We start from the raw sequence: 13,351 nt of genomic DNA, 5'->3' as shown, positions 1-13,351 counted from the left end.
CATAAGGTTAACAGCTGATTTCTCAGCAGAAACTCTACAAGCCAGAAGGGAGTGGCATGACGTATTTAAAGTGATGAAAGGGAAGGACCTACTACCAAGATTACTCTACACGGCAAGGATCTCATTCACATTCGATGGAGAAATCAAAAGCTTTACAGACAAGCAAAAGTGAAGAGAATTCAGCACCACCAAACCAGCTCTACACCAAATGCTAAAGGAACTTCTCTAAGTGGGAAACACAAGAGAAGAAAAGGACTTACAAAAACAAACCCATAACAATTGAGAAAATGATAATAGGAACATACATATTGGTAATTACCTTAAACGTGAATAGATTAAATGCTCTAACCAAAAGACACAGGCTCGCTGAATGGATACAAAAACAAGACCCGTATATGTGCTGTCTACAAGAGACCCACTTCAGACCTAGGGACACATACAGACTGAAAGTGAGGGGATGGAAAAAGATATTCCATGCAAATGGAAATCAAAAGAAAGCTGGAGTAGCAATACTCATAGCAGATAAAAATAGACTTTAAAATAAAGAATGTTACCAGGGACAAGGAAGGACACTACATAATGATCAAGGGATCAATCCAAGAAGAATATATAACAATTATAAATATATATGCACCCAACATAGGAGCACCTCAATACATAAGGCAACTTCTAACAGCTATAAAAGAGGAAATTGACAGCAACACAATAATAGTGGGGGACTTTAAGGCCTCACTTACACCAATGGACAGATCATCCAAACAGAAAATTAATAAGGAAACACAAGTTTTAAGTGACAAAATAGACCAGAGATATTTAATTGATATTTATAGGATATTCCATCCAAAAACAGCAGATTACACTTTCTTTTCAAGTGCACATGGAACATTCTCCAGGAGAGATCACATTTGGGTCACAAATCAAGCCTCAGTAAATTTAAGAAAATTAAAATCATATCAAGCATCTTTTCTGTCCACAACGCTATAAGACTAGAAATGAATTACAGGGAAAAAAACATAAAAAACACAAACACATGGAGGTTAAACCATACGTTACTAAATAACAGAGATTTCTGAAGAAATCAAAGAGAAAATAAAAAAATACCTAGAGACAAATGACAATGAAAACACGATGACCCAATACCTATGGGATGCAACAAAAGCAGTTCTAAGAGGGAAGTTTATAGCTATACAAGCCTACCTCGAGAAAGAAGAAAAATCTCAAATAAACAATCTAACCTTACGCCTAATGGAACTAGAGAAAGAAGAACAAACAAAATCTAAAGTTAGTAGAAGGAAAGAAATCATAAAGATCAGAGAAGAAACAAATGAAATAGAAACAAAGAAAACAATAGCAAAGATCAATAAAACTAAAAGCTGGTGCTTTGAGAAGATAAAATTGATAAACCATTAGCCAGACTCATCAAGAAAAAGAGGGAGAGGATTCAAATCAATAAAATTAGAAATGAAAAAGCAGAAGGTACAACAGACACCGCAGAAATACAAAGCATCCTAAGAGACTACTACAAGCAACTCTATGCCAATAAAATGGACAACCTGGAAGAAATGGACAAATCCTTAGAAAGGTATAACCTTCCAAGTTTAAACCAGGAAGAAATAGAAAATATGAACAGACCAATCACAAGTAATGAAATTGAAATTGTGATTAAAAATCTTCCAACAAACAAAAGCCCAGGACCAGAGGGCTTCACAGATGAATTCTAAGAAACATTTAGAGAAGACCTAACACCCATCCTTCTCAAACTCCTCCAAAATATTGCAGAGGAAGGAACACTCCAAAACTCATTCTATGAGGCCACCATCACCCTGATACCAAAACCAGACAAAGATACTACAAAAAAAGAAAATTACAGACCAATATCACTCATGAATATAGATGCAAAAATCCTCAACAAAATACTAGCAAACAGAATCCAACAACACATTAAATGGATCATACACCATGATCAAGTGGGATTTATCCCAGGGATGCAAGGATTCTTCAGTATACGCAAATCAATCAATGTGATACACCATATTAATAAATTGAAGAATAAAAACCATATGATCATCTCAATAGATTCAGAAAAAGCTTTTGACAAAATTCAAAACCCATTTATGATAAAACTCTCCAGAAAGTGGGCACAGAGGGAAACTACCTCAACATAATAAAGGCCATATACAACAAACCCACAGCCAAGATCATTCTCAATGCTGAAAAACTGAAAGCATTTCCTCTAAGATCAGGAACAAAACAAGGATGTTGACTCTCGCCACTATTATTCAACATAGTTTTGGAAGTCCTAGCCATGGTAATCAGAGAAGAAAAATAAATAAAAGGAATACAAATTGGAAGAGAAGAAGTAGAACTGTCACTGTTTGCAGATGACATGACACTATACATAGAGAGTCTTTAAGATGCCACCAAAAAACTACTAGAGCTAATCAATGAATTTGGGCAAGTTGCAGGATACAAAATTAATGCACAGAAATCTCTTGCATTCCTATACACTAATGATGAAAAATCTGAAAGAGAAATTAAGGAAACACTCCCATTTACCACTGCAAGAAAAAGAATAAAATACCTAGGAATAAACCTACCTCAGGAGACAAAAGACCTGTATGCAGAACACCATAAGACACTGATGAATGAAATTAAAGATGATACAAACAGATGAAGAGATATACCATGTTCTTGGATTGGAAGAATCAATATTGTGAAAATGATTATACTACCCAAAGCAATCTACAGAGTCAGTGCAATCACTATCAAATTACCAATGGCATTTTTTTACAGAACTATAACAAAAAATCTTAAAATTTGTATGGAGACACAAAAGACCCCAAGTAGCCAAAGCAGTCCTGAGGGAAAAAACAGAGCTGGAGGAATCAGACTCCCTGACTTCAGACTATACTACAAATCTACAGTAATCAAGACAGTATGGTACTGGCACAAAAACAGAAACATAGATCAATGGAACAGGATAGAAAGCCCAGAGATAAACCCACCCACCTATGCTCAACTAATCTATGACAAAGGAGGCAAGGATATACAACGGAGAAAAGGCAGTCTCTTCAATAAGTGGTGCTGGGAAAACTGGACAGCTACATGTAAAAGAATGAAATTAGAACACTTCCTAACACCATACACAAAAATAAACTCAAAATGGATTAGAGACCTAAATGTAAGACTGGACACTATAAAACTCTTAGAGGAAAACATAGGCAGAACACTCTTTGACATAAATCACAGCAAGATCTTTTTTGATCCACCTCCTAGAGTAATGGAAATAGAAACAAATATAAACAAATGGGACCTAATGAAACTTCAAAGCTTTTGCACAGCAAAGGAAACTACAAACAAGACAAAAAGACCACCTTCAGAATGGGAGAAAATATTTGCAAACAAATCAATGGACAAAGGATTAATCTCCAAAATATATAAACAGCTCATGCAGCTCAATATTAAAAAAACCAACCCAATCAAAAAGTAGGCAGAAGACCTAAATAGACATTTCTCCAAGGAAGACATACAGATGGCCAAGAAGCACATGAAAAGCTGCTCAACATCACTAACTATTAGAGAAATGCAAATCAAAACTACAATGAGGTATCACCTTACACCAGTTAGAAAATCTACAAACAACAAATGCTGGAGAGCGTGTGGAGAAAAGAGAACCCTCTTGCACTGTTGGTGGGAATGTAAATTGATACAGCCACTAAGGAGAACAGTATGAATGTTCCTTAAAAAACTAAAAATAGAATTATCATATGACCCAGCAATCCCACTACTGGGCATATACCCAGAGAAAACCATAATTCAAAAAGACACATGCACCCTAATATTCATTGCAGCACTATTTACAATAGTCAGGTCATGGAAGCAACCTAAATGCCCATTGACAGACGAACAGATAAAGAAGATGTGGTACATATATACAATGGAATATTACTCAGCCATAAAAAGGAACAAAATCGGGTCATTTGTAGAGCCGTGGATGGATCTAGAGACTGTCATACAGAGTGAAGTAAGTCAGAAAGACAAAAACAAGTATCTTATATTAATGCATATATGTGGAACCTAGAAAAATAGTACAAATGAACTGGTTTGCAGGGCAGAAATTGAGACACAGATGTAGAGGACAAATGTACGGACACCAAGGGGGTAAAGGGGGTGGTGGTGGTGGTTGTGGGATGAATTGGGAGTTGGGATTGACATATATACACTAATGTGTATAAAAGGGATAACTAATAAGAATCTGCTATATAAAAAAAATAAATAAAATTCAAACAAAAAGCTATATATATATTATACCTATATATATATATCTCCTGCTGTGAGATAAAAGTAGATCCAGTTCCAGAAACTACTTGGAAAGGAAATCAAAAAGCACACCTTTCCGTCCTTATCATTTCCATTAAGTGGTCACCCAGCCTTGCATCTGGCACATGGATCTTTAGAGGTAACTCGGTTGGTCATAACGATGCCCTGTATCTCTAGTCTGGTGTAAGTTTTCTGATGGAAACTACAACTGATTCCCTTTGCTCTGTGCTGCCTTGTGAAGTCTATTTTATTTTTGATGCACTCTATCGCGTTTAATGAAAAACTTCTCATGAGCCAGAATTCGGAAGTGGCTGTTTACAGCTGAGTTTTATGAAAATCACAGTCAAGGATTAGAAACAGAAGTAAAATTGGTTGTACCTGTATGGGTAACATACACATAACAGGTTCAATGCTCCAGTTTGTATTCTCACCTTTTGTAACATTTATCAATTACCCCCTACTCACATTTCCTAGCCTCCCAAGATGGTCTCCTGGGTCTCACTGTAGAACATTCTGGAATCAGTTTGGTAAATTTTTCAATATATTACTTTTCCTCTTATGCTCTCACTTTATAAAAGCTAGGCGAACATTTGTCCTTAAGCTGGGAAATAAAGGATTTTAAGAGGTTGCCACCTACTTCAAGCACGACTGGAACTTTGGGCTACTGAGAGGGCAGCAACCAGGCTCTTATCACCGACCACAGTGGGATCAAGAGGAGGCGGGGGAGGTGAACCCATTTTCTGTATTCTCAAGGAAGCTTTTAACTTTGCCATTTCCTTTGTAAAAATGAAGTCAGAAGTGCCTTCACTGCCAAACTGTTACTCTTTTATTCTTCCCACCCTGAGTCAAGAGCCAGCCTCCCCGTCAGCAACCTCCAAGGCTGAGGAGCAACCAGGGAAAGCCCAGAGGGTGCAGGCAGCCACGCAGGACGATGGAGACGGGCCAACCAGATCAGCGTGTTGGAGCGTGAAGGGAGTGAGGGCACATCCTAGGTAACTCCCGGCCACCACGTCTGCTGTTTCAACCCCGCCAGGCCAGTTTTCTCCCAGATGCCAGGTCTGACAGTAAGAATTGAAGGGGGCATGAGGGTGGCTCATCACCACACGTGACCAGTCCTGGGAAGTCAGGACACAGAGACACCAAGAGCAGGTGCCCAACATCACTTCTCTTAGTGTCATTTTCTAGAGAGGACAAGAGGGGGTCTACTTCCAGTTGGAGGAGAGGACTGGTGGCACGATTTTCTGTATTGGATCCTAGCAGTTTGATTTGTAAACAGGAGAAAACTTTAATCTTGACTTGGGGGTGGGGTGGGGTAGGGCTGGAAATGGTTTAGATTCACATCCTTGCTGGGACTGGGCAGAAATCATTGCAAGGGTAAAAGCCAACTCAGGAAGAGCAGCAGGTAGATCCAGACCCCCAGGCACAGGTTTTAACAGGAAGTTGACTGCTTACAGCTCCCGCCCTAGCCTTTCAGCATCACACAGTGGTGACAGGAGCTAACTCCATCACTCGGTCCTCGTCTGAAGGATACTCCTGTCCTGAGGATGCTGCACATACTTTTTGATTCAAACTCAGTGCCCGATTGGCAGGTCAGGGAGCCCAACTCAGGCATCTTTATACTCACCCAATACGATGCTAAGTGAAGCAACCCATGGAGCTGGAATTAATTCACGATAATAAGTTCTTACATGTTTAAACTATACTTTACAAAGCATTTTCTCTTACCCTTAGTTCCTGAGAAGATAGTCTTAAACCTGTTTTAAAATTGTAATATACCCAGAATCACAAGAGTTTTTTTTTTAAAAAACCAGTTCTTTAAGATATGTAAAGGAGACCCTATTAATGCAGTGAATTATAAGAAATAAAATCTGTGACAGCATCATGCAGCCTCTTCCTCAGTGTTCATTAGCCATGACTTTACCTTTGATGTCCAGTAACTTCATGTACAAGCTTTCCATTTATAAAAGTGGATAGAATATCTGTTAAAAATATCACAGCAGCAATGCCTACAGGGTTCTCAAACATCTATGAAAAATAAGAAATCTAGATACATGTGTAATGTTTACAGGATGCTAACTATATGGTTATTTGGAAATATCTAGATAGTTGCAGCATGCTGACTCAGCCAGGGGATTATCTGAAGAAATGCCACGTGGATTGCCTTTGTGAAAGCACTGTGTGGTTACAGCTGAGGTTCAAACTACTACTATCAACCATAAACAACAAAGGTTACGTGTGAATAAACACATCCCCGGGACGAAGTCGGTATGTTTGATTAATTAGCAAGTCTACTTTCCTCTAGAGAATGTCAACATCTGCTGTCGGGCCATACTAACATTCCCTGGGTAACCCTTTTGTTTCTTCCTCAAGGTTACTGGGTTCTGTGAAAGCTATTTCGCCTGTTGGTGTTAGTAAGCTGCTGTCCATGTTTGCAATGAAGTGTCCCTTACACATTTAGCTCACACCTAGCATGTGGCACTGAGAGTACTGTATTAAAGGTTAGATTTTTATACCAACTCCCTTTTTTAGCAAATAGCAAGAGCAACATGAAGGGCATTTTATATAGAACAAATCTCTCCATTCCACCCAACAGCTGAAAGTAACTGCAAATCAAGAGGCATGCTGGATGCTAGCGGTACCTTGGAGACAGCCAGTTCCTTCGATTTAGACTCAAACAGGTGCTCCAGCTTGGAAGTGTCCACCTTAATAGGTTCCAGTTTCGACCACAGGAATTCTCTGCAGCGGCCGTTCTTCTTACACGGCCACTCAAAAGGCCGCACTTCATTCCAGAACAGACGGATGGTCTTCTTTTTCTTGGTGAATGCTGGCTGACCCCTGGGTACCTGGGGCCACCCTAAGCCCTGAGGAGGAGCACTGAATACTGGAGGAGGAGCCAATAAATTACCGGGGACTGGAGGGGGAGGCACGCCGTCCAGCAGGGGTGGAGGGGGAGGGGGCGGCAAACCGAGAAAGGTGGGCGGGGGTGGGGGAGGCAGCCCCGGGGCCTCCCTGTGACCCAGGTCCACGTCCAGGACGTCAATGTCGTCCTCCTCTCCCAGGTCAGTGAAATCCATGTCTTGGATTCTGAGCTCCCGCGGATTGGCCATGAGCTGGTCCCAGATGTAGTCAGATTCCGTCTTGGGCTGTGCCGACACCTTCTCCGTGACCTTGTCATTGGGCTCGGCATCAGGGGAGACGGACCCTCTCCCTAGGTCCCCGCTGTTGAATTTCTCAGCAAAGGCTTTCACGCTGCCCCGATTGTCCAGACAGCCAACGTCCACCCTCCTGACGCTCTCATCCTGGGCCAGAGAGTTGGCCTGCAAGGTGGATATCCGGCTGGCCAGGCTGGCTACGGCCTCCGCCCCCTGCGCAGTCCTCGTGGTCTCGCCCTCCCCCTTCTCATCATCCGTGGGCTTTCTGTTATGGGCATACAGCATGTCCAGCATGAACCGTTTGCTGGTAAGGATGTCGCCACACTGCTCATTTACACCGGCATCCTGAACACCCGCAGACCACAAACCTGAAAAGTTCACAGGAAAACAAAAAATGAGAACGTGGCATGGGCCTCAGTACTATGAGAAAAGCAGCTGGGCAACATGTGGGCATTGCACACAGAGGGATTCGGGAAGGCACAGAAATAAAGCAATTGGAGAGGAAGGTGGTCATGCCTGACAAGATGCTCTTGATCAGAAAGAGATGCTACATCAAAGAGCCAATGACCCACTCTAGGACCCAAGACTCTTGTAGGTATGACACCGCTTGTGGCTCTGGCCTAGGCTCATGGGAAAAATTTTCCGCACCTTTGCTGCCCACCCATGACAGCTGGTCAGGACCCACCCAGGATAACTAAGGGGCTTCTGCCCTAACTACACACAGGGAGGCAAGGAAATGCTCCCTCACCCGTGGCAGATGTTGGAAAGGCTGTAGAGTTATCCCCCTTTCTCCCCCTACTCCACCTCTGCACCAGGGCAGCCAAAGTGTCTGGAGAAATGCACAGACCATGCCATTGGTCACACTTTAAGTTCATGGCCACCAGTCTTCAGGTGATGCTGCCTGGAGGTCCCATCCATGACCTCTCCTAGATGACTTTTCACACACCTCCACTCTCCTCTAGCATCCCCCACCCATCTCATCCTCTGCAAGCATGGCCTTGTTTCCTGTTTCAAAAACTTAATAGACAAAGTCAGAGATCTTCCAGGGCCTCCATTCTGCCTCCACCCACCCACCTGCACCTGAACCCTGACCATGGCCTCTGTCCTGTGACACTGACAAACCGTCCTCTTAGCAGGGGTCAACCGCTCCACTCGTGCATTCGGAAGCCACTCCAGCAATTCTCCATCCTGCATCTCCCATGCTCCCCCTACTAGGCCTTCCTACTGGCATATAAACATGGTATAATTTTACCCATGAAACAAAAACAGAAAACCTCACTTGATTCCACTTATGCCTCCACCTATAATCCAAATTTTCTTTCTTTTAAAGGAAAGCTGCTTATAAGAGTTGTTTTGCTATCTCCAATTTCTTTCTTTATTCTCTCTTGAAGCCAGTCTAGTGAAGTTTTTGCTCCCTTTCAAAGATGCTCCTTTCCGGGTGACCGATGACCTTGCTGTTGCACTAGACGCAGCTGTCGCTCCCTCATCCTTGACTTATGTCCTTCACTTGGCCTCCCAGACATTGCACTCACTTGCTTTGCCTCCTTCTTTTTGGCTGCTCCTTCTCAGTCTCCTGGGTTGGTTCCTCCTTGTCTTTAAGTGTCCCTGGACCTCTTCTCTCCATCTACTCTCACTGTCTTAGTCACCATCTCATTCAGTCTCAGGGCTTGAAATACCACCTTCTGCCCTCACTCCCATCCACTCACTGAAACTGCTTCTCCTGCAGTCATTTCCTACCTCAGACATGGCTACTTCACCCATCTTGCTGCCAATTCCAAAAGCCTCAGAGTCATCCTTGACTTTTATCCTGTTCTTTCACCCCACACAGCAGGGCATCCTGTTAGCTAAATCTTCATGTTACATCCGGAATCCAGCCACTTTTCTCGTCACCACTCCTGCCATGACCCCGGTCCGATCCAGCATGGTTTCTTGCCGACGGTATTGCAGGGGAGCCCCTAGCTGGTCTCGGCTTCCACTCTTGTCCCTCTGCAGTCAGTTCTCAACACCACAGCCACGTGATGTGTTACAATGTCCGATCGTATCTCTCTGCTTAAAGTCTTCTAATAGTGCCACATTTCACTGAGACAAAAAGTCAATGACCTGTCAATGTTCCCAAGCCATGTGTGATGCCACCTTAATTTTCTTTCCTCTCCTACCACCACCTCTACCACTGCCACCACCCCAGATATACACACGTGAACCTCTTCAGCTACAGCAGCTTCCTGACATTCCTAGAACTCACCAGGCGTGAGGTGATCCAGCCTCAGGATCTTTGCCCCTCCTGGGACAAACCCAGGTAATCACACAATTTGCTTCTCAACTTCCTTTAGGTCTTTGCTCAAATAGTATCTTCCCAGTAAAATCTTCCCCGATCACCTTATTTAAAATTGTGCAAACCTCCCTCCCCCCCCAGTTTCATCCTTTCCTGCTTTATTTTCTGCCCAAGCACTTCTTACTGTCTAGTCTTCCACACGTTTCCCTTTTTGATTTTACTGTTGCCTCTGCCCCATCACTGGAATGGTTATCATTACTTGTTAAGCTGTGCTCCTCCTTGAAATGTAAACGCTACAACAGCAGGGATCTGGGTTTGTTTTCTTCCCTGTTGTATCCCCAGCACCTAGGATGAATGAATGAATGAATGGTCACCAATGTTATCCCTCTGAATTTGCTTCCTAAGGGCCAGCAGGGCTGTGCAGTGGGCATTTCAGGATGTGAGTTCCATCAGATATCTAGGGCCTGTGTGGATACTTGTTTGGGGAGGGGGCAGAAGACCTAGGCCGTGGACATGAGCATCAGGAGTCTTCTTTCTACCAAAGAAGAGCCAGATCAAACGGGCTGGGTGGGGGGACACTGGTCTCTCCCACATAGCTGGGCCTTCATCTTGAGGAGGTATTTACTGGGGAAGCACAGAGGCCCCCTGGTGCTCCATTTTTTCCTGTGTAGCTTTGTCCTCTATGTTCTCCTCGACAGTGGCCTAAGCTCACCAAGCGACCAACACCAGAACAAGGAGCTCTTAAGCCCTCTTGTAGGTTGGTTTCACAAACAAAATACACTTAGGCGATAACCACCATCAAAGAGAGAAGAGGTGGCATTTGAGGACACGACGGAAAAACTTCTACAGCTGGTCAGACAGTCCTGTAAATAGGGAGACTGCTTTGATGCCAGGAAGCTGTGGCAGATAAAGTGGCTGAGTCTCTCTGAACAGACTGCCTCACTCTCTCCATTTATTGGGAAATGTTGGCAGTTACTTATTTTGGCAACAGGGGAAAGAGCATAATCAGGTAACATTCTGAATGCTGGTTTTCTCGTTTACATTCTTCATTCATTTAGGTCTTTTTAAAATCATTATGTAGGGTGCTTCTTTGTCCCTAGTAATTTCCTCTGCTCTGAAGTCTACTTTATCTGATATTAATATAACCACTCCAGCTTTTCTTTGATTAATGTTGGCATGATATCTTTTCCCAACTTTTAACTTTCCATCTGCCCATGTCATTACGTTTGAAATGAGTGTTGTATATGATAGCATGTAGCTGGGTTGTATTTTTATACACTCAGCAAATCTCTGTCTTTTAATTGATATGTTAGGGCTTAAGTCTGCTGTTTTATTTGTTGTGTTTGATCTCTTTGTTTCAGTGTCTGTTTCTCCTTTCTCGTCTTGGGTGGATTACTTGAACATTTTTTAGAATTTCAACATGATTCATTTAGAGTGTTTCTGAGTACATGGCTTCATGTAATTTTCTTAGTGGTTGCTCTAGGTATTACAATATATACACTAACTTATTTAGTCTATTGGTATTTACTACTTTGAAGTGTAGAAACCTTACTTCCATTTCGATCCCATTACCCTCCCACTTTTAAAAATACAATTGTCTTAAGTACTTCCTCTACATGTACTGAACACCATATATCAAATGTAATTTTTGCTTCCACTATCAAATATGATTTAAGAAGCTCACGAGTAAAAAGAGAGCATTTTTTAATTTACCCCTATTTTTATCCATTCTGTTGTTCTTTTCTTTCTGGAGTCCCAAGCCTTCTTCTGTCATCATTTCCTTTCTGTTTGGAGAACTTCCTTTAGCCATTCTTCAAGGGTAGGTCTGCTAGTGTCAAATTCTCCTAGTTTTTCTTTAACTGAGAATGTCTTTACTTTCCCTGCATAGTTAAAGGCTACTTTTACTGTATATGTAATTCATGGTTGATAGTTCTAGTCTTTTAGCACTTGATAGATGCTGTGCCCCTTCCTGCTGGCCTCCATGTTTCAGATGAGAAACCTGCTATCCTTTGAATTGCTGTTCCTCTAGAGGTACCACGTTATTTCTTTCTTTCCAAAAACTATTTTTTTGGTTTTTAGTTTTCAGAGGTTTGCCATTTGTCTTGGTGCAGATTTCTTTGGATTTATCCTTGTTAGGATTTGCTCAGCTTCTTAAATCTGTAGATTTATACCTTTTGCCAAACTTGGGAAATTTTCAGCCATTATTTCCTCAAATATCTTTCCACACTGCACTCTCTCTCCTCTTATTCTCAGACTCGGATGAAATGAATGTTAGTTTTATTGACATAATCCCATGGGTCCCTGAGGCTCTGTTCATTTTTTCTAGTCTATTTTTTTCTCTGTTATTCAGATTTGGTAATTTCTACTGATCTGTTTTCAAGAACACTGATTATTTTCTTTGTTGTCTCCAATCAACAATAAAGCATGTCAAAAATTTTATTTCAGTTACTGTATTTTCCAGTTCTATAATTTCCCTTGGGTTCTTTTTTAATAACTCCTATTTCTTTGTTAAGATTTTTTTTCATGTATTTCCTGAGTCCTGAGTGTTTGTAACTGTCCACTGAAGCATTATTATGATGACTGCTTTAAAATTTTTGACAGATAATTCCAGCATCTGATTCATCTCAGTGTTGGCACCTGTGGATGGTCTTTTCCCATTCAAGATGTGACTGCCCTACTTCTTGATATGATGAGTGATTTTCGATTGTATCCTGGATATTTTCGGTATCATCTGACAGACTCTGGATAATATTTAATCTTCTCTTTTAGCAGGTAGTCACCCTTTTGGGGTGTAGCATACAGGGCTTGGTGCAGGTAGATGTTCAGCTCCCTGCTGGGTCCCACTGTCACCACCCAGGAAGAGGGCTGACTCACACTCCCTCACTGCAGATGGGTAGGTTGGAGGTTCAGCGCCCCCTTGACCCCACCAGCATCTTCCCAGTGGAGGTGAAGCACTAACTCACGTTGGCTCATTGCCTCCAAGTGAGGTGAAGGCTCAGCTTCCCACCAGTCCCCACTGATTCTGGCTTGGGGAGAACAGAGTGCAGACTAGTACCACCTCCAGCCACATCATTCTACCTTGTTTATACCAGATGGCGATGGAAGCTCAGCTCTCTGCTGTGCTCCCATCAGCATCAGGGACAAGGATGGTGGTGGTGGGGACAGAGAATGCTATTAGTCCCCTCTCCACTCCTCATTAAGTCTAGCTCCTTCTGGGTGAGGGTGAAGGCTCAGATCCCCACAGGACCCCATAGACACTACGCTGTTGGAGGAATTGGGACCCACTTGCTTCTCCCCTTCAGGGGACAGACTGAGCTCCCCATTAGGCCAACACCACCCCAGCAGGGGAACTGGAGCACTACCTGCTTCTACCGGGCAGGGGATAGAAGACTGGCTCCCTTCTGAGTCCCGCTGACACCACAGAGTTGAGGAGGGGAAGGAACGGCAGAATTGTCACTCCTATCTCTATGGGGGTGCTGTATAGAAAGCCACTTCCTCTTCAGTCTCACTGAAACCACTGGGTTAGGGGGAGAGGTGGGACAGTGGCAAATTTTCCATTAGACCTTATTTAGGATAGAGCACTTATTAACAGCAGAAAAGATTTTCT

General features: G+C 42.6%; 1 protein-coding gene across 1 annotated transcript in view; it reads right to left on the bottom strand.

Moving 5' to 3' along the window:
* The window catches only part of FHOD3 (formin homology 2 domain containing 3), a 493,214-nt gene that overhangs the window by 65,546 nt on the left and 414,317 nt on the right, over positions 1-13,351 (bottom strand). The window contains exon 15 of the mRNA XM_060029530.1: positions 6,960-7,840. Within this exon, the coding sequence (XP_059885513.1) occupies positions 6,960-7,840 (881 nt within the window). The remainder of the gene's footprint in view (positions 1-6,959; positions 7,841-13,351) is intronic.

This window comes from Delphinus delphis, chromosome 13 (genome assembly GCF_949987515.2).
Source record: "Delphinus delphis chromosome 13, mDelDel1.2, whole genome shotgun sequence".
In the NCBI taxonomy this organism is placed as follows: domain Eukaryota; kingdom Metazoa; phylum Chordata; class Mammalia; order Artiodactyla; family Delphinidae; genus Delphinus; species Delphinus delphis.
This window is presented reverse-complemented; position numbering and strand designations above follow the sequence as displayed.